General features: G+C 40.4%; 1 protein-coding gene across 1 annotated transcript in view; it reads right to left on the bottom strand.

The window, feature by feature from the left end:
* Window positions 1–17,906, bottom strand: part of PTPN22 (protein tyrosine phosphatase non-receptor type 22) — a 73,650-nt gene extending 55,744 nt beyond the window's left edge. Inside the window, exon 1 of the mRNA XM_036768971.1 lies at window positions 17,723–17,906. Within this exon, the coding sequence (XP_036624866.1) occupies window positions 17,723–17,809 (87 nt within the window). The 5' untranslated portion in view covers window positions 17,810–17,906. The remainder of the gene's footprint in view (window positions 1–17,722) is intronic.
* Window positions 17,907–19,550: the final 1,644 nt, after the last annotated feature.

The following is a 19,550-nucleotide window of genomic DNA, read 5'->3' as shown; positions in this document are numbered from 1 at the left end:
AGTCACTTCACTTCTCAGCCTCAGCACCAACCCCACAAAGCTATTGTGAGGATACAAAGTGCTCTTCAAACCGTAAACAGATATGTGGATGCTACCTGACATAATTCTGATTATTGTTATCATTTTTATTATTATTTTGTGGACTAAAATTCCGTAGGTAGAGTCAGCCCAGGAGGGATGGGAAGCTCAATAGAAACAAATTCTGAAGACATAGCAGAAATAGTTTCAAGGACAAGGAAAAAGGGGCTGCAGAAAGAGACTCGTGAATATGGGAGAAGCTTCTTAACAAGCTCAGATTTTACAAAGACTACTGGCTGATCAGGGAGATCAAAGACAGAAAGGCAGGTCCCATATAATACTAAAATGTTCATAGCATCGCCCTTATGGAAGCAAAGTACTAGAAATAAAGTACATTACTGTTGATTAGGGAATAGCTAAAATGGATGGTGGTAAGTCAAGGCAATAGAATTTCATTGCACCCTAAGAAATCGCCAATAGGAATTCAGAGAAACATGGAGAGATAGACGAATGGATGTAATGAAAAAGGCCGAACCAGGAAAACAAAATGACTATAGTGAAGTAGGCAGAAAGAACTACAAAACCAAGCTGAATACTGAGGAGGGGGAAAGACTAAAGCTGGCCCTGGAGAGGAGATAAAAAAAAGAGCCTTCCTCCTTCCACTGAAGAAATGAAAAACTAGCTGCTTCTTAGTGCCATGAGAGCCAAGTGAAGGAAGAAGTGAATGTGCAGGCAGAAATGCAAGAGAAGAAAGATGAGGCAGAGGTCCAAGTAACCAGACTGTGCTAACCATGGAGGCCACTGGAGCAGAGATGGGAATGACGCTTGGTGACATTCTCAGGAAAGCAGAAACCTTCAGTAGACATCACCCACCCAACAAAAGACCCTACCATTTGAAAAAAGGACTCTTACTGCCATCTTACCATCTCCTTGACAAAAGGACATGCCATCATTTAATGAAAATTCCACCCAACCTGACTCTTGAATTTGTGCCATGGGACTTTTGTCATTCCGGACTGATTGTTTTCTTTGTGGCTAAGTATAGCACACCTGTATAATAAATCCTCAGTACTTTCTTGTGTGAAAAAAAAAAAGAAGTGAAAAACCAGGAGCATCACAACTGCTGCTCAACATGCTCCACATGTAGGAAGCAGAGATCACTAAAAGTCAACATGGCTCCATCAAGAGCAGGTCATGTTTGACTAACCTCATTTGCCTTCTGACATGGTAACTAGCCTGGCAGATCAGGAGAATATGGTTGACCTAGTATGCTTAGATTTCATCAAAACATCTGACGAAGTCTTTTGTGTTCTTCTTGCGGATAAGATGAAGAGATATGGGCTCAAAGATAGCATAGTTAAGTGGATTCAGTACTGGTTGGACAGACTGGACTTTAATTAGTCATTAATGGTTTGATGTCAACTTGAAAAGTTAGTGAGTCAGTAAACATTTATTAAGTGTCTACCATGTGCCAGGCACTGTACCTAGACCGTGCTCTATAAGTTACAGAGATGTTGCCGACCTTCATTGGGAGATGGAGTTCCCTATGCCAAAAAACTCATAGGTCCTACCCCTGGTTCCATCCTCTGACTCCAGAGCCACTGCTCAGTCTCCCTTACACTGATGTGATAAGTTCATAAGAGAGGTATAAAGCAAAGCACTATGAGAATAAATCCGAGGGAAAGATTTCTTTTCTAAGGAAATCAAATACAGTATGGAGGAGAAGGTTTTCTTCACACTGTTTTAAAAGGTCAAGTACTATGTCAACAGGTAAGCTATATTAGAGAGGGCATTTTAGACACCTAGCATTTAAAACCTTTCTCAACATGACCCTATCCTACCCTTTTAACTTTAGTATGTATTACAAACATTATTCCCCTCCATAAGCTCTGCAGCATCGCCTTACTGGTCATCTTGCATTCCTCACACATGACACTCCAACTCTAGTCCCTTTGCCTCTGCGCTGGCTTGTTCCCATGTCTAGAATGCTCTCCCTCATCATCTTTGTCTATTAGAATCTTTGGTTTACTTCAGGTCTCAACTGAAGGACCATCTTCTGAAGGAGGACTTTCCTGGTCCCCCTGAGTGCTAGTGTTCCTCTCCTGCTATCTACCCCCTCCCAAGGTTACCTTGTATCTATTTTGTTTGTGTTTTGTGTATATGGCTAGTTCCTGATTAGGGCATATGATGAAGCCCATGAAGTGGTCACATTATTTGAATCTATCCATATATTCCCACTGGGCTGGAACGAGTTATCACACTTTACATAATTATGATTTTGAATAGTGTGAATTGAAATACTTGCAGCCACTTCACAGGATTCATTATTTGCTCTAAATGAGACCTAACTGTATCTCTATATGTTCATGCTGTCTCCACTGTAAGAATGTAAACTCCTTGAGGGAAGGGACCATTTTAATTTTATTTTTTTTATCCCCAGGACCTTATACCAAGTACATAATAGATGTTTAATAAATACTTGTCATTTGGTTGATTAATTGATCAAAGGGAAGAACACAAGCAAATGTCAAGAGGTAGTAAAATGAGGTACATATTTAGGGAATGGCAAGTGGTTCAGGTTGAAGGTGAAGGAGGTGGTAAAAGACAAACCTAAAATATAGGCTGGAACCAGATCATAGAAGACCATAAATGTCCATCTTAGGAGTTTAGACTTGATTCAGTAAACAGTTGGTAGTCACTGAAGGTGTTCAAGAAGCTGAGAGATTCATTCTTGTACACTAAAAAGATTGATATGGCAGCCATGTGAAGGATGAATTGGAGAGATCCTGGAAATGGGGAACTAGTTAAGTGACTAGGCAAGTTAAGTAGACTAGGCAAGAGGTCATGAGTGCCTGAATTGGCGTGGTGGCTTTGAGAATGGGAAGGAGGGAATAAATGTTAGAAATATTGAAGAGGTAAAATCAAAAGGATTTCTCCATTGATCGAAGTAGGAGCAGGAGAATGATTCTAGGATGACTTCAAAGTTTCAACCCTATATGACTGGGAAGATGACAATTCCATTGACAGAACTAAGAAAGTTTGGAGAAGAAGCAGGTTTTGGTGGAGAGATGAGTTCATTTTGGGGTATTTTGAGTTTGAGATACTAATGGGAAATCCTGGCGGAGGTTTTGAGGAGGCATAACAATGGTAATGCAAATCTCAAGCCCTGAAGAAGTCAAGGCTGAAGATTCAGATTTGGACATGGGCTGCATAAAGATAATAATTGGAGCCACAGGGGTAGATGATCACTGAAGATAAGACCTGTAGAGAAAAGAGAAGGTTGAGTATGGGGCCTTGGGGAATACCAGATTTGGGGAATAAGAGAAGGAAGAGAAGCCACAAAGCTTACAGGGGAGGCGGCAAAATCAAGGGAGCACAATGTCACAGTAGCCAAAGAATGAGAGGGTGTCAAGGAGGAAGGGAGTGGTTAACGATGCTGAAGGCTAAAGAAAAGTTCAAAAGGATGAGGTCTGAAAAAAGGCCATTTGGTAGAGAGGACAGTGTTGAGAACGGAAACCAGATTGTACAGTGTGGAGAAGAAAGTAGCTAGTGAGTAAGTGGAAGCAATGACCGTAGATAACTTTTTCTAAGTAAGGCAGGAAAGGGAAGGAGAGTTAGAATAAGAGTTGCAGCAAGTGCCAACATCAAGGGAAAACTTCTTTAGGGTTGAGCGTTCTAAGCATGCTTGTAAGCTATGGGAAAGGAGCAGGTAGAAAGGGAAAGATTGAAGATGCAAGAGAGAAGGGCTGATTGCTGAAGCAAGGTGCTGAGAGAACTGAGAGGGGCTAAGGTCCCAGGCATAGGGAACTTTGATGAGGAGACTCATCATATTCTCTGAGTGAAGAGGGAAAGAAAAACAGATGAGCAAAGATAGTATGAAAATGTGAAGTGTTAAGGATGGAAGTTGAAGAAATAAGACCCTCGGCAACTAAGGGATACAGCGAATGTTGCGTTGGACCTGGAGTCAGGAAGACAGTTCAAATCCTGCCTCAGATACTGATTATCTGTGTGACTTTCATTTGCAAAATTGGAATAATAAAAGGGCCTCCCTCCCAGGGTTCTTGTGAGGCTCAAACGAGAAAATATACACAAGTATTCTGTAAGTCTTAAAGTACTATATAAATGTTAGTTATTTTTATTGTTGTTATTAATTACTCAGCCAAGCAGGAAGTGCCATCATTCACTGAGGTTGGGAGAGGGACGAGTAGACTTGGGAATTTGAAGAGCGGAAAGTTTATTACAGTTACTATGGGTTCTGTCATGAGTTGATAAGAGATGAATAGAAGCATTGCTGCACAGCAGTGAGGGCCCAGATGAGATTAAGTGCCATGAATTCATTAAAGATTTTATGACTTTCTCTAGTAGTGTCCAGAAACAGAAATATTGAAAGTAGATGAGTTTCCCAGGCTGGAAATTACCGGATGAAAATAGTAATATGCCAAAGGCTCTAGAACTGGTGGTGAATGCACCGTTGACCATTGGTGGGGTCCAGACTGGATAGGGATGCAAATAAGATCAGAATGGAGTAATGGAGTAATAGAATAGGGGTGAGTCAGAAGATGAGGGGTCAAGATTAGGGAAAACAAGATCGATAGGAATGAGAGAGTGAGAAGAGGTAGAAGGACAATGGGTTGGGGTTAGAGAGTAGAATTTCAGGAGTTTGAGACTATGGAAATGTGGTGATCCCACACAGTAGTTAGATCTAGGTATGGCTGCCCTTAGTGGTGGTTGAGGTTAATTAGTAATGTCAGTCACTAACATTGAGGAAGGTCACTGAACTTCATCATTTGAAGAAAAAAACTATTCTATATTATGTGATCTAGAATCTCATTCTAAGAACCAATAATTTGCACATTGTTCAATTGAGTCAATGTGCACTAGAGGGTGTAGCAAGTGTAAATGTTGCCACAGGCTGAATTTCCTGAACATTTGCTTACTGAACTGGAAGACTTCCAGATAGATTATAAGTAACAGATAATGTAGGGGAAAGATGGCTGGACTTGAATTCTGGAAACTTGGGTTCTAGTCCTGACTGTCAATTCCTAGCTTTGTGATCTTTGCTAAACTGTAACTTAATAGGATTTAGAGTGAGATCGGCAACATCCAACCCAGGGGTGGGGAACCTGCGGCCTTGAGGCTACATGTGGCCTTCTGCATCCTTAAGTGTGGTCTTTTGATTGAGTCTAGAAGGCCGCATATGGCCTCAAGCCTGAAGTTCCCCACCTCTGATCCAACCCCTTCATTTTACACGTAACAGCACCCCCACCTGCTACTCTAAGACTCTTCCTGGCACTTTTACATACAAATAAGAAAAGTGAAGGCCGCAAAGTTAAATTATTTGCTGAAAGTCATGCAGTTAGTAAGTAGCAAAGCTAAGATCCAAATGCTTCTTCACACATATGATGTTGGGTTGAATCTTTTAACCAATCTGAGTTTCAACTAGCCTAACCATTAAGAGCCATACAAGTATTAAGGGGGTGCTTTTTTCCCCCAAGATGATGCCGAAGGCAAAGAAGGAAGTGGTTATCTTCTATCCTCCCTGCTGAAGATAGAAATCAAGTCAAAGGCCTTGAAAGTCAAGAGGGCAGTGCCGAAGGGTGGACGCAACCTCAAAGAGAAGAAAATACAAATGCCACCCCCTCAACTCCTGGACACCCAAGGCACTCGGGCTTCTAGAAGTTTTCCATTATATGTTTACAGAAAAAAAAATATAAGGTGGTATTATCATTTTAAGAGAGCCCTGATAGACTTAAAGGTCCACAGCCAAGGCTCTCTGCTTCTGGCTCAGCATCTAACCTGTTCGACCTCCATATCAGCTGCCCAGTCCCCAGCAGTGTCTCCTTCTTCCCTCCCTCCCTCCTTCTCCATGCCATTCTGGCTCCCCTTTATGTTTTGTCTTCTCTATTAGAATGTAAGCACTGCAACAATAGGGAATATTTTGCTTTCTTATTTTTATATCACCCCCACTTAGCACAATGCTTAGCCTATAGTATGAGCTTAATAAATGTTCATTCTATCTGTCTGTCTGTCTATCTAACTATCTATCTAGGACCAAATACTAAAAATAAATGTTTCTGGCTTTAGGTTGGGCTAGCATTGTTAGGGCTACCTAGAAACCTGCCACAGGAACAAGAATACCGATGCACAGCCTGTCTCTAAACCCCTATACTTAAGGTAACCATACTACCCAGTCATTCAGTGAACCCGACGGTCACTTGAGTTGGCATAGATGCTTATGTAACATGCAATTTGTTGGCTTTTAAACATGATGGTGTACAGAAACGGATGCCGCCAGAAATGCAAATGAGTGCCTAACGTGTCCTAGAAGCTGATTTCTCAGAACTCTGCAGCTCCAGCTCCAGCCCCAGCTTCTCGTAGAAACCCCAAGCTTATATTTCCAACTGCCTAGAGCACATTTCCATTTAAATGTCTTTACCTCAATTTTGACACATTTAGAATTAAACTTATCTTCTTCCTAAAACTCCCATTCCCAAATTCACCACTGATCCAAATAACCATGTTTCCATTCCCCTCCCTCTATCCCAACCCGTACTTGAAAATTAGGAGTCAGCTTTGAACTTTCCTTCCTCCTAACTGCCTTTACTCCCGATCCATCAATCATTAAATTTTTAAAAACCTGATTTGTTCCCTTTCTCCCCATTTCCCTTGTCATCATCTTCCTCCAGGTCCTTATCCCTTAATTGATGTGTGATCCTTTTCACTGGTCTTCCTCCCTCTAATCATTCCTCTTCTCAAAACATGCCACATACCACTACCAGATTAATTTTCCCAAAGTCCTGTTTGCATCACCCCTCTAATAAAAAACCTAAGATGAAATGAAGGGATATCCCTTGCTCATGGTTAGGTAGAGCAAATATAGTAAAAATACTAATATTCTCCAAAATAATTTACAGATTTACTGCAATACTAATCAAAATACCAATAACTACTTCATAGATAATAGATAACATCATATCAAAATACATATGGAAAAGCAAGAAAAGAATTGTCATACTAGATATAAAGATGGACAGTAAAGTAATAATTATTTTTACTTCTATCTGATACTGGAGAAATAAAGAAAATAGATGAATGAACCAGATGAGAGAATCTTAAAACTGAAAGCTATATATAGGAGAGATTAGTATTTGATAAATTCATATCTAAAAAACACTGAAGAATAGCACTGTAATTTAATAAAAACTGTTGGGAGATTGTCAAAAAATGAGTTTAATCCATATCTCACACCAAACAATTCATTAAGCTCTCACTGGCTCAATTATATAAATTTTTTTTAAAAAATTTAAAATTAAATGAGCTGTCTCTGTTATGGAGAGTAGTCAGTCAACAAGCATTTAGTAAGCACTTACTATGTGCCAGGTTCTGTGCTAAGTGCTAAGGATACAAGTAAGGTGGAAAACACCATCCTTGCTCTCAAGGTCCTTATATTCTAGGCAATATAATAGCTAGGTGCATATCAAATATATACAGACTAGATAGGAGGTAATTTCAGAGGGAAGGCGTAGATCCAGAACACAAGAAAAAGGGACCTTGAAGGGGCTCCACCAAGAAGTGGAATTTGAGCTGAATCTTGAAGAAAGCCATGGAACCTAAAAGGCATCAATAAAGGAGGGAGAGCCTTCCAAAAATGGAGGATAGCCAGAGCAGAAGCAGGAGTCCAGAAATAGAATGTCGTGTATGAGGAACATTGTTATGAAATAAATGTAAGAAATTATTATAAAGTTGATGGGTTTGATTACCTAAAGGGATTTTTTTTTCACCACTATCTCTATAATAAAAAAAAAAGTCAAAAACTTAAGTTTTTTTTTTAATGTGGAAAATCCCACTACCAGCAAAGACCATCACCTGCTTAGAAACTTGTGAGGGTCAAGAAACATGCCCAAGGTCACACAGCCAGTGTGTGTTAGAGATAGGACTTGAATCTAGGTCTTCCTGACCTAGATTCCTTCCTGACTCTGAAGCTGCCTCTCTATTCTACCACACTGCATCTCAGAGAAATAAATTGACTAGCAATAAATGTATCAGTTTTTACAGAGCCTCTGAAATGAGATCCATAATCACTCAAAGACGTCAGCCTAACTGTCTACACAAGAAAAGCCCAGTGGATAGTCTAGTGAAGAAGAAGAGTGCCTATGCCTATACCATCACTGCCTACAGTTGGATACGTGGTCATTAGAACTGACCGGTCCACCAATATATCTGTGACAGACCCTGGTCTGAGAATTGATTAGGAAAAAAAATGGGCTGCTTTGGCTTTGGGAAATTGTGTCTTTCTTTAAGTGATTCCAAATTTCTTGAAACAAAGGCCCATCTTTTTAACATCATTATATTTCTGGTGCTGCTAAGTGGCTGTATGTCCATGAGTCATAGAATACCATAACCTCCAAAGACTTAATCATACTTTACTGAAAGAGTAATAGAAATATGCATGATGAATGTAAGAAGGCTGCCATAGGCTACCAATGAAGGACAGCACAGGATAAACCATTCATTTTTAAGAATATTTTCGAATAGATATATGACCAGAAAAGGAAGCAGGATGGTCATGTATCAAGAGAGAAGTTTACCAATGGGTGGCATGCGTGGTCCATTTTTATTCATGCAAAGTACATACCATGTTAGGTGGACACCTGTGAAGAACTTATGAGTGTATGTGAATGAATTCCAGAATATGTGAAGGCTTGGTGGGTCAACATATGCATCATTGGAGGGAATACTCACATTGATAAAACCAAATGTTCATGGAGTATCAAAGTATATTTATGGTTAGATGGAGTAAAAATAGGAAAACATTCCAAATTAATCTACAGATTTACTGCGACACTAATCAAAATACCAATGGTCCACAATTAGATAACATATCAAAATACACGTTGAAACGTAGAAAGGGATTTGTCTTACTGGATTTCATATTTTATAATAAAGCCAAGCTGTTATCTGGCAACCAGACAACAGGTCTAGGAACTGATCTCTAGTTATCATCTATCCAAATGTTATCCAATGGAGAAATGGACAAACTATTTCTTAAAGGAAATATAAATTGTTAATATCCATTTGGAAAGATCTTCAGATTCCCCTATAATCAGAAAAATGTAAATCAAGAAAATCCTTACAGCCACTACCTGTTTTTAAATGGTGAAAAAGTGATGAAAATCAGTGTCAGCAGGGCTTCAGAGAATGTGTAGGACTTTCAACTAGTGCTAACTCTTTATTTTTTTATTTTTTTTAAATTTATTTAATATATTTAGTTTTCAGCATTGATTTTCACAGAAGTTTGAATTACAAATTTTTTTCCCCGTTTCTACCCTCCCCCCACTCCAAGATGGCATATATTCTGGTTGCCCCATTCCCCAGTCAGCCCTCCCATCTGTCACCCCACTCCCCTCCCATCCCCCTTTCAAACCTTCTTCTCTTGTAGGGCAAGATAAATTTCTATGCCCCATTGCCTGTGTATCTTATTTCCTAGTTGCATGCAAAAACTGTTTTGTTGTTGTTGTTTTTGAACATCTGTTTTTAAAACTTTGAGTTCCAAATTCTCTTCCCTCTTCCCTCCCCACCCACCCTCCCTAAGAAGGCAAGCAATTCAACATAGGCCACATGCATATCATTATGTAAAACCCTTCCACAATACTCATGTTGTAAAAGATTAACTATGTTTTGCTCCTTCCTAACCTATCCTCCTTTATTGAATTTTCTCCCTTGACCCTGTCCCTTTTTGAAAATGTTTGTTTTTGATTACCTCCTCCCCCCATCTGCCCTCCCTTCTATCATCCCCCCTTTTTTATCTTCTTCCTCCTTCTTTCCTGTGGGGTAAGCTACCCAATTGAGTGTGTATGGTATTCCCTCCTCAGGTCAAATCTGAGGAGAGCAAGATTTACTCATTTCCCCTCACCTGCTCCCTCTTCCCTTCCTACAGAACTGCTTTTTCTTGCCACTTTTATGCGAGATAATTTACCCCATTCTATCTCTCCCTTTCTCCCTCTCTCAATATATTCGTCTCTTATCCCTTAGTGCTAAACTCTTTAGAACGTAATCTGATGGCAAAATAAAAGTTACAAAATTGTACTTTTTGTCCCAAGGACCCAGTTGTGAGGCTTTTATCTTAAATATATCATGAAAAGGAAAAAAAAAAGACCTAGCTATACAAAAATATTTATAACTTCTTTATTTGTAGCAGCAAGAAGCTGGAAACAATTTAGATGTCTGAGGATTGGAGAATGACTGAATAAGCCGTGACATATTAATGGACTGGTATATTATAGTTTAAATGCAGAAATGGTAATTTGTGAAGAAATCACACAAATATGCACTAACATGACATGATAATAAAAAAAATAAGATTAATGTACTCAGAACAGCATCTACACATGTGCATTCAATACAACTATACTTTTAAAAGAAGGCTTCTTCAAATGGATTCGGCAGACATAGCCCAAACATCTGTACATTCATTTGTAGCTTGCGTTTTAAATTCTCTGATTCCGTTTTTAAATGCCTGCTTTATGATGTACACTTAAGCGGTTACTTTTGTGGTCAGTTTTGTTTAACTGTTTTTCTTTGTTAAAAGGGAGAATGTAATATCAAAAGATGGTTTAAAAAGGCATTGACCTCAAATAAAATAAATGGTATAGTCTAAGATGTTGCTGGTTCAAGGAATATTCCTTATTTTGTCTGATCTCTTGATGTTTTTCACTGATAAATGTTAGGTTGTTTGCTATTTTTTATTCTAATTTATTTTTTAAATTTTTCTTTAGGCAGATCAATCGATAATCAATCAAGAAACATTTTTTAAGTGTCTACTACATGTCAAGCAACATGTGATTTCATTGGTATAGAGAGCCCCCAGGGAAGAAACTCCATTTACCATTGCAAGTCCCATGGCTCTGCAATTTATAGTTTAAGAGAGTTACATGGAAAGCACAAGAGGTGACATGATTCAGCCCGGACCACAGAGCAAATGTGTGTCAGAGGTGGGATTTGACCACAAGTCTTCTGGTTTCAAGGCCAGCTTTCTATCCTTACTCTACCCTTTCTGTCCCCTTTTTACAGATGTGACAATGAGAGGGAACTAACATTCTACTGCACTTTAAGGTTTACACATGCTTTCCTCCCAGCAATTCTGTGAGGTAGATGGTACTAGGATGTGCTAGAACCACGTCCTGCTAGCCACCAAGATGATTGCTATTTTTTTTCCATTTAATTTTTCTTTTATTTTTTCTCAATTACATGTAAACAAAAATTTTAACATTGTTTTTTAAAATTTTGAGCTCTAAATTCTCTCCCCACTCTGTCTCCTCCCCACTTCATTGAGAAAGCAAGCAATTTGATATAGATTATACATGTGCAGTCATGCAAAATTTTCCATATTAACCATGTTGTTTCGGTGGGGTTTAGACTGTGGGAGCCCCCTTGAACTCCCCTTGAATCTTTGCACTAGATGAAGCATTTGCCTTGAGGCCATAAGCCTTTCATTATTGCTAGGCCCAAATCTCTAGGCTAGGTTACTCTTTTTTTTTTTTTTTTTCATCTTTTTTTTTTCATTTTAATGCAATTTATTTATTTAACATATTTGGTTTTCAGCATTGATTTTCACAACAGTTTGAATTACAAATTTTCTCCCCATTTCTGCCCTCCCCCCCCACTCCAAGATGGCGTATATTCTGGTTGCCCTGTTCCCCAGTCAGCCCTCCCCTCTATCACCCCCCTCCCCTCTCATCCCCTTTTCCCTTCCTTTCTTGTAGGGCAAGATAAATTTCTACGCCCCATTGCCTGTGTATCTTATTTTTTAGTTGCATACAAAAAGTTTTTTTGTTTTTGAACATCTGATTTTAAAACTTTGAGTTCCAAATTCCCTTCCCTCTTTCCTTCCCACCCACCCTCCCTAAGAAGTTGAGCAATTCAACCTAGGCCACACATGTATTATTATGTATAACCCTTCCACAATATTCATGTTGTGAAAGGCTAACTACATTTTGCTCCTTCCCAACCCATCCCGCTTTATTGAATTTTCTTCCTTGACCCTGTCCCCTTTCCAAAGTGTTTGTTTTGATTACCTCCACCCCCATCTGCCCTCCACTCCATCATCCCCCTGCCTTTTATTTTTTTTTTTATCTTCCTCCCTCTTCTTTCCTGTGGGGTAAGATACCCAACTGAGTATGTATGGTATTCCCCCTCAGGCCAAATCTGATGAGAGCAAGGTTCACTCGTTCCCCCCTCACCTGCCCACTCCCCTCCTCTCCTAGAACTGCTTCCTCTTGCCAAGGCTAGGTTACTCTTAACCTAGCCCAGCCCTCCGTTGTCTGGCTAGTTTCCACCCTTGATCTTATCAAAGTGTATCTGCCCAAATCTGTTCCCCTTAAACTAGCCTAGCCCTACATTGTCCGTTATCTCCAGGTGGCCTTCAGCTTCTTCCCACCCTTAATCTCATTCTCTTGGTTCCTGGAGTCTGACCTCATCCCAGTCCCATCAAGCTCCTCCTTAGACTCCTCCTCAAGACCCTCCCTAAAGCCCCCCTCCCATCACACCAGGACCAGCCTAGATCCCTCCCACCATCATCCTGTATATGAGTTTCATCTTGCCTCCATGAAGGTGTTCAGATTCCATCTACCTCAATAATGCTCAGAATAGGGCCCTTGAGTTGTATGCAGATCTTTGTATGCAACCTTTGAGACTTTAATACTAGAACATTATATCATGGTGGACTCTACAGTAGCTGTGGATGTCAATCCTTTGGTTAATGGTTAAAGGAAATGTGATCTCAAAGTCATAGAATTGTTAAGTGTGGACCAGAAAACGAGCGTCACAAAGGGTGAGATTTCTTAAGACTACCCATTATGGCAAATCTGTAATAAACTTTTGTCTTTGTTTGTGAGAAGGCTTGAGTCAAATGCATTTGAGCAGGACCTGGCATGTTGGTATTTTGGGGTCTTGAGCATCCCTAAAACATGGTTCCTAACCTTTGTTTTATTTAAAAAAATAATAGTGCCCACTTCTACCCACTAGATCAAATCCAAGCAGTCTAGCATTCAGCATAATCTCAATTTCCACACACAAACCTGCTCCAATCAGAGCAGTCTCCTCATTATTCTGCTCAGGCACCATGCACAGTCCTATCTGGAAGCCTATGTTCATATTGATCCTTTCCATAAGATGCCCACAAACTTTTTCAGTTTCTACCCAATCTTTCTGCTCCACAAAATTTTCCTGGAAGACTTCATCTTACGTCGATGCCTCTCTTCTTGAACACCTATTATATTTATTGCATATACTGCACAATTACCACTTAATTATATGCCATTTTATTTCCCAATTATCTACATCATTTAACACTACATGGCAAACTATATTGTTCTCTAATTATTTCATACATATATATGTTGAGAAGCAGGGTGGTGGTGTAGAAAGATTAATAGATAGACCTGGATCTCAGCTCTGTTATTTATACTTGAGTGATCTTGGCAAGTCACTCTCCTTCTCTCATTCTAAGTTACCTAGTCTGTAAAATGAGGAATGGTGTTAGATGTCCTTTTCAGATCTAAACCATAGGGTCTTGCCTTCTCAAGGCAAGTTGCTTGTGGGCAAGGATAAAGCTTTTGCTTTTGTATTCTGTATCTTCTCCCCCTTGCCCCCCAACTAGAACTTAGTATAGTGCTGGCCATATGTGCTCCATCAGTATTTATTTATTGGCTGATTGAACCTGTTTCAATGAGGAATGGACCGCTGTTGTTGTGATTGTATGAGATGATGGTATCTTGCACTGGGCATATGATTTGCTTGGCTTTCCCTGGCTATCATTCCCTCACCTTTTACAATTGCAGCTAGGCCCAAAGTCCTGTGGTTTTCTTAAAAAGGTTTGAGAGACATGATTTCTGGGTAATTTAATCATTTTATTAACAATGCCTGCATTTTAGTAAAAGGATGATCATTCCACCATCTCTCTCTTAGACCATAGACAATCAAGGTTGCTATCTCACAGCTTATAAGTCCATTGGAAAAGGGGTGTTCCCAACAATGGCAATCAACTCTGATGAGAGTTATTATTGAGAGATTAATGAGAGAATGAATACTATAATGAGGGACTGAGCCTGTTTAAATGAACTTTATGAACTAATGAACGATTATGCCATTTAATTCTAAGTTATCCCCAGCCTAGGGCAATCTATTAAAAGAACTTATACCCACCCAAACCATCTGGGTGGGGTCTAGATGGAGGAGAAGGTTAGCTCGACCCTCAGAGACTAAGGTCTTGAAATGCGGTTAAAAGGAAAAGGGGGAAATCTGAATTTCCCCAAATCATTGGTTATTAATAATTTCTCTTAATCCTATTCTGCAGCTCTGTCAATGCTGCCTTAATGGGGGAATATGGAGCAGTACCCAAGGGTAGCAAGTGGTAAAGAACGGGTGATAAGGAAAAGGGGAGAAAAAATGAGTAAAATATTTACTTCAAAAAGAGTAAAACTACTCCAAGCCCAAATCGGTAATACTCAGAACAGGGCCCTTGAGTTGTATGCAGTTCTTTGTAGCAACCTTTGAGACTTTAATACTAGAACATTGTATCATGGTAGAGTCTACAGTAGCTGTGGATGTCGATCCTTTGGTTAATAGTTAGAGGAAATGTGATCACGGAGTCACAGAACTATTAAGTATGGACCAGATAGAATAACCAATTGTTTATTCAATTCAGCAAGCATTTTTAAGTGCCTACTATGTGAGGATATAAAGACACACAAAACAACAGCCCCTGTCTTCAATGAGCTTACATTCAACTAAGATGAGGTAGGGAAGGGAAGACATTGGCTACTCTTGCTATCTCTCCATTGACCCTCTCCCTGTAATATAAAAAGGCAAGTCAAGGAATCAAGAGTGGAAAGGACTAAAAGGTGTTTCCTCAGGACAATTATTGATGGTGGCAGGCATGAAGAAGGGAAGACATTGGCAAATATTATAAAGCAAGATAGAATGCGATCAGCGCCATAAGAATACCAAAGTGCTCTAGAATTAAGAGGAGTACTTTATCTCCTCCCCTACCCCACTTTTCTCCCTTTCTTTTTCTCTTCCCCTCCCTCCCTCCAACCCTTTTTCTTCCTGTTTCTATTTTTCTTGACCTCTTTGTCCTTTTCTCTAGATCTGTTCTTTTGTTTCTTTCAATATATTTCTTTCTTTCTTTCACCCAAGTAGACTGAATAGAGGGGAAACTGATTTTGTTCCCCAAGTTCCTGTTATATCAATTTAGTATTCATCTCTGGAAATGCTGAGAAAGCCTTATATAGCCAAATGTGCTAGTCTTCCCCTGAGTTTCTCAACTAGTACAGGGAGAAAACAGTAAAGGTGGTACTGTACTGTACATCAGGACACAACCCAAGCTTTGTTGATGGAATCTCACTCACTAGAATGTAAAAGTCCTGGGCTGAGTTTCCATTCTGGTGCTAACACTAGCCTAGAACAGAAATGTCACAGTTGAATCCTGTTATCTCTCTGCCCTGGACTGAGGTGAGGAAGCTACCTCCGGGTTCTTAAAGGGAGCAATTCCAGGAAATGGTAGGCATAGGACTTGTCTTTAACTAGACTGGCCACCAGAGTCATTCCACGTGCTCCCAGACTTTCCATTATGTGATACCATGCTGATCTAATATGCTACATATCCCTTATTCTTCATCCCTCTTCTCTGGGCCTTTCTAGCTATATTCCCATCTCCTGCTCTGGCTATCTGTCCAGTGACCCCCCCTCTCCCTGCAATACAAAAGGATAAGTCAAGGAATAAAAGTGGAAAGTGCCGAAAGGTGCTTCCTTAGGGCACTGTCTTAGGGGAATTATTGATGGTGGCAGGCATGAACAGGTGAGAAAGGGAATCCCTAGGACACCTTGCCCTGACAAATAACACTCAGCAAAAGCTTGAGAGTCATTGGTCTATACCCGACTCAACTGACCACTAAGACATCTGACCCTAGGTACTCTCTATGATATAATGAAGAATATGGAATGACTTGAGCAGCCAGCCCCACTCTCTACTGCAGCAAGAGCTGTGTAGAGATAGAACCAAGTGTAGACTTTGCCAAAGGTTAAGTCCCCTGATGTATTTGGTTCTGCTATTAGCTGAAGTGAGATTCAGTAATTGCTATAGGTGAAGAGTGAGTGTGTGTATGTATGGACATGAGTGTGTGTGTGTGTGTGTGTATGTGTGTTGGGGGCAGTGTATGAAGGTTTGGGGGCTAGAGGATGTGGTTAATAAAAACAATCCTACCACCAGTTCAAGAATTTCTAGGGAGAACCTGAGCTGCTATTCAAGCAATTACCAAGTGTTTACTGTGTGCCAAACCCTGTGCTGTGTTGCAGTTATAAAGAAAGGCATATGATATGAGCACTTCGAATCAGTCACCCTTGAGAGAATAAAGACCACAGAGAAGGGTGGAATGTGCCCCTATGGAAAGGCTATCACTTCTTAGAAATGACCCACTTTCCCCTTGGCACCTCTACACTATCCCCCACTCCCCATGCCCACCACCTTCAGACAGTACAGCCCAGGATAAGGCTGGCTGCTCTGTTTTTCCACTGGAGGAGATGAGTCAGTGAACAGTGGAGTTCCACTTAATCACCACCCAAAAACAAGGCCTTAAAACCAGGGGGTGGCATTGCCTCCAAGCTCAGTTTTTCCTTCATGTCAGGGGATTTATTCCTCTTAGGAGACATGGGGTGAGAAAGCACATGTCTAAGAGACACATGTTCCCTAACTTCCCCATTGCCTCCTTCCTCCAGCAGCTTCATCCCAAAGGGACCCACAAAGTCAGGTTATTTCCCTTTAAGCTACTGCCGTATCTACAAGATTTACTGAGCTTGTGGGATGGAATCTCAACTCACAGACTGAGGAGCTAAGCCCAGAAGGTTTGGGCTTTTAAAGCAAAGCACCGATTCTCTCCCTCATCCCAGTACATGCAAAGCATCAAGTGAGTAGATAGACATCAGAATCGACACTCACAGCTCTCCCAGATGAGTTGCCTCACAACTCTAGGTTAACAGAACTGATTTGGTCCTGATATCCAACCTCAATCTTCCCTGACACCCCAACCCCTAACTGCCCCCCCCAAGCAAAAGAAATCCAAGATGCTGACCTTTTAGGTCAGCACAAATGAATTTTCAATCATTTTAAAATAAAATATCTGTGTACATGGAAGAAAATGTTGCTTGAAGTAATTTTTCTGATGTTCAGTAGCCTTTGATGGAATCCTAAGAGCAAAGAGGTGGCCAAGTCATCAGTGTTGATACTTGAAGGAATTAGTTCTGGCCCCTGGCCTCTTAACATCAACTGCCTCTGAGACACTAAGATATAAACCCCAGCTTAGCTGTCCAGAGAACTCTGCCTGTACAGGTCACATTATTGTTTATAAGACCGTAATGGTTTATTTCCTCTGTTTAGTCCAAAGAAACAGCAAACAAAATTCAAGAAGCAGAAATCCTGGGGGAAATATCTGAAGAACATACAGGCAACCCAAAGGAGCTAAAATTTTTTAACTTGCTCTTTCTTGAGAATCTACTTTTGTTTAATGCCTGGACCCCACAATTAGACCAGATGACCACTAAAGTCTCTTCCAGCTCCAAATCTGTGATCCCATAATTCTTAAACAGTTGAGCCATTTGGTAATTTGACCACAAGATCCCATGCACACTGAGATGTCTACATTAGACTCACCAGAAACTCACTAGCACACTCCTCTCGAATGAGTTTCTTGTTTCTGGCCTCGTCCAGGTACTTCTGTAGGATTTCTTTTTGGTCCATGGTGCAAAGCAGGAGCACCCCAGTCTGTCAGGGGGCTAGGAAAGGGCATGTCAAATGTGTGTCATGGTCGAGATACCACAGAGGAGCCACTGTAAGAACAGTGCCTGCTAAACACTGTGGTTTACTGACTTCATCACAAGCCCTAGAGGAAATTAGTGCGTAACAGCTTCTGTGGTCACACAACAAAGCCATCTCCTCCCACCCGGGCCCTAGCACCTCCCTTCCCAACAAGGGAACCTGGTTATATGATTAGAGTTTTTGACAAACAGGAGACTAACCAGAATACAACATGTGGTCTGGCTTACCCCTCTGCTCCAGATGCCTTCACCACACCACCCTGTAATACCTTTGTTTTTCCTATTTCCCAGGGAGAGGCTTCAACTGCACCTAGTAAATATGAGTGCTGAGCCTTTCCTTCCTTGCCCCAATTTTAGAAAGCTCTTAATAAAACTTATTGTTTTCTACACCCTGGGATGAACTCTGAAAAAGTTAAATTTCATCCTAGGAATGTAGCTAGATACCATTAGAGTTGACCAAGAACTAACAGCAAGGATAGTCCAACCATTTGCTTCCTGCCATTAGAGACTGGTATAAAATAGCACTCTGTCCTACAGACCTGAGTGGGCCTTTTTTTATTCAAAGTTCTCACTTACCATGCCCAGCCTGAAGCACTGATGTCCTAGTCTCTCCTGTTTTAAGAAACTCATGTCTGAGCATCTTCTGTACCTCCTGCCATATTGAGGAAATGATGCTACACACTAAAGGAAGGCTTGCTGGCCTCCAATCCAAAGGCCTTTTCTGGTCTACTGGAAGAACCTAGTTACAAAGATACAGAGGAATGGTCTTGCCCTTTCATCCAGCCCAGCCCCAACATGCTGGATGGGTGAAATGGCTACCTGGAGCACCCACCAATAAAATAGAGAAAAACACAAACAGGTGCTTCTTTTGAGTTAGTTCATTCAACAAGTATTTATTAAGTACCTGCTATGTGCAGAGCCCCTGCTGCGGCTGGGGATATGGAGCCAAATACATAGTTTATATAAGACTGGATCCTCATCTCAAGGAGGTTGTCTTTTTTAAAATTCAATTTTATTTTATTTTCAATACCAAATTACCTCTCTTTACCCTCTTTTTCCCATACCTATTGAGAAGGTAAGAAAAACAAAGCTCATTGCAAATATGAAATTTTATGCAAAATAAATTTCCACATTAACCATGTCCAAAACAAAAAGAAAAAAAGAAAGAGAAGAAAATAGGCTTCAATCTGCATTCTGAGTCCATCAGCTCTCTATCTGAAGGTGAGCAGCATGTTTCATTGTGAGTCCTTTGGAATTGTCCATGGTCATCATGTCAAACAGTTACTAAGTCTTTCAGAGCTGATTATCTTTACCATATTGCTGTTGCTGTATAAATTGTTCTCCTGGTTCTACTCACTTCACTTTGCATCAGTTCGTACAAATCTTCCCAGGTGAAACATACCATTTTGCACAGCTATCCTGCATGAGTTGACTTCCAAGTCAACTACAGCAAGCCAGGATTAAATTCCAGTAAATTCCTTAAATCTACCTCATTCACCTTGGTACAGCACGGGAGCAGAAGCATCTCAGTTGCCTTTTAAATTCCTAGTCAGGCAGTTGATAAAACTTCATAAAAGATCATGAATAGCTCTCAGGAAAGATTGTGAATAAGTTTAGAAACTTCACATGGCTATAACTTCTGTTATTTTAGGTTTTGGTAATAC

This window comes from Trichosurus vulpecula, chromosome 7 (assembly GCF_011100635.1).
Source record: "Trichosurus vulpecula isolate mTriVul1 chromosome 7, mTriVul1.pri, whole genome shotgun sequence".
Classification (NCBI taxonomy): domain Eukaryota; kingdom Metazoa; phylum Chordata; class Mammalia; order Diprotodontia; family Phalangeridae; genus Trichosurus; species Trichosurus vulpecula.
This window is presented reverse-complemented; position numbering and strand designations above follow the sequence as displayed.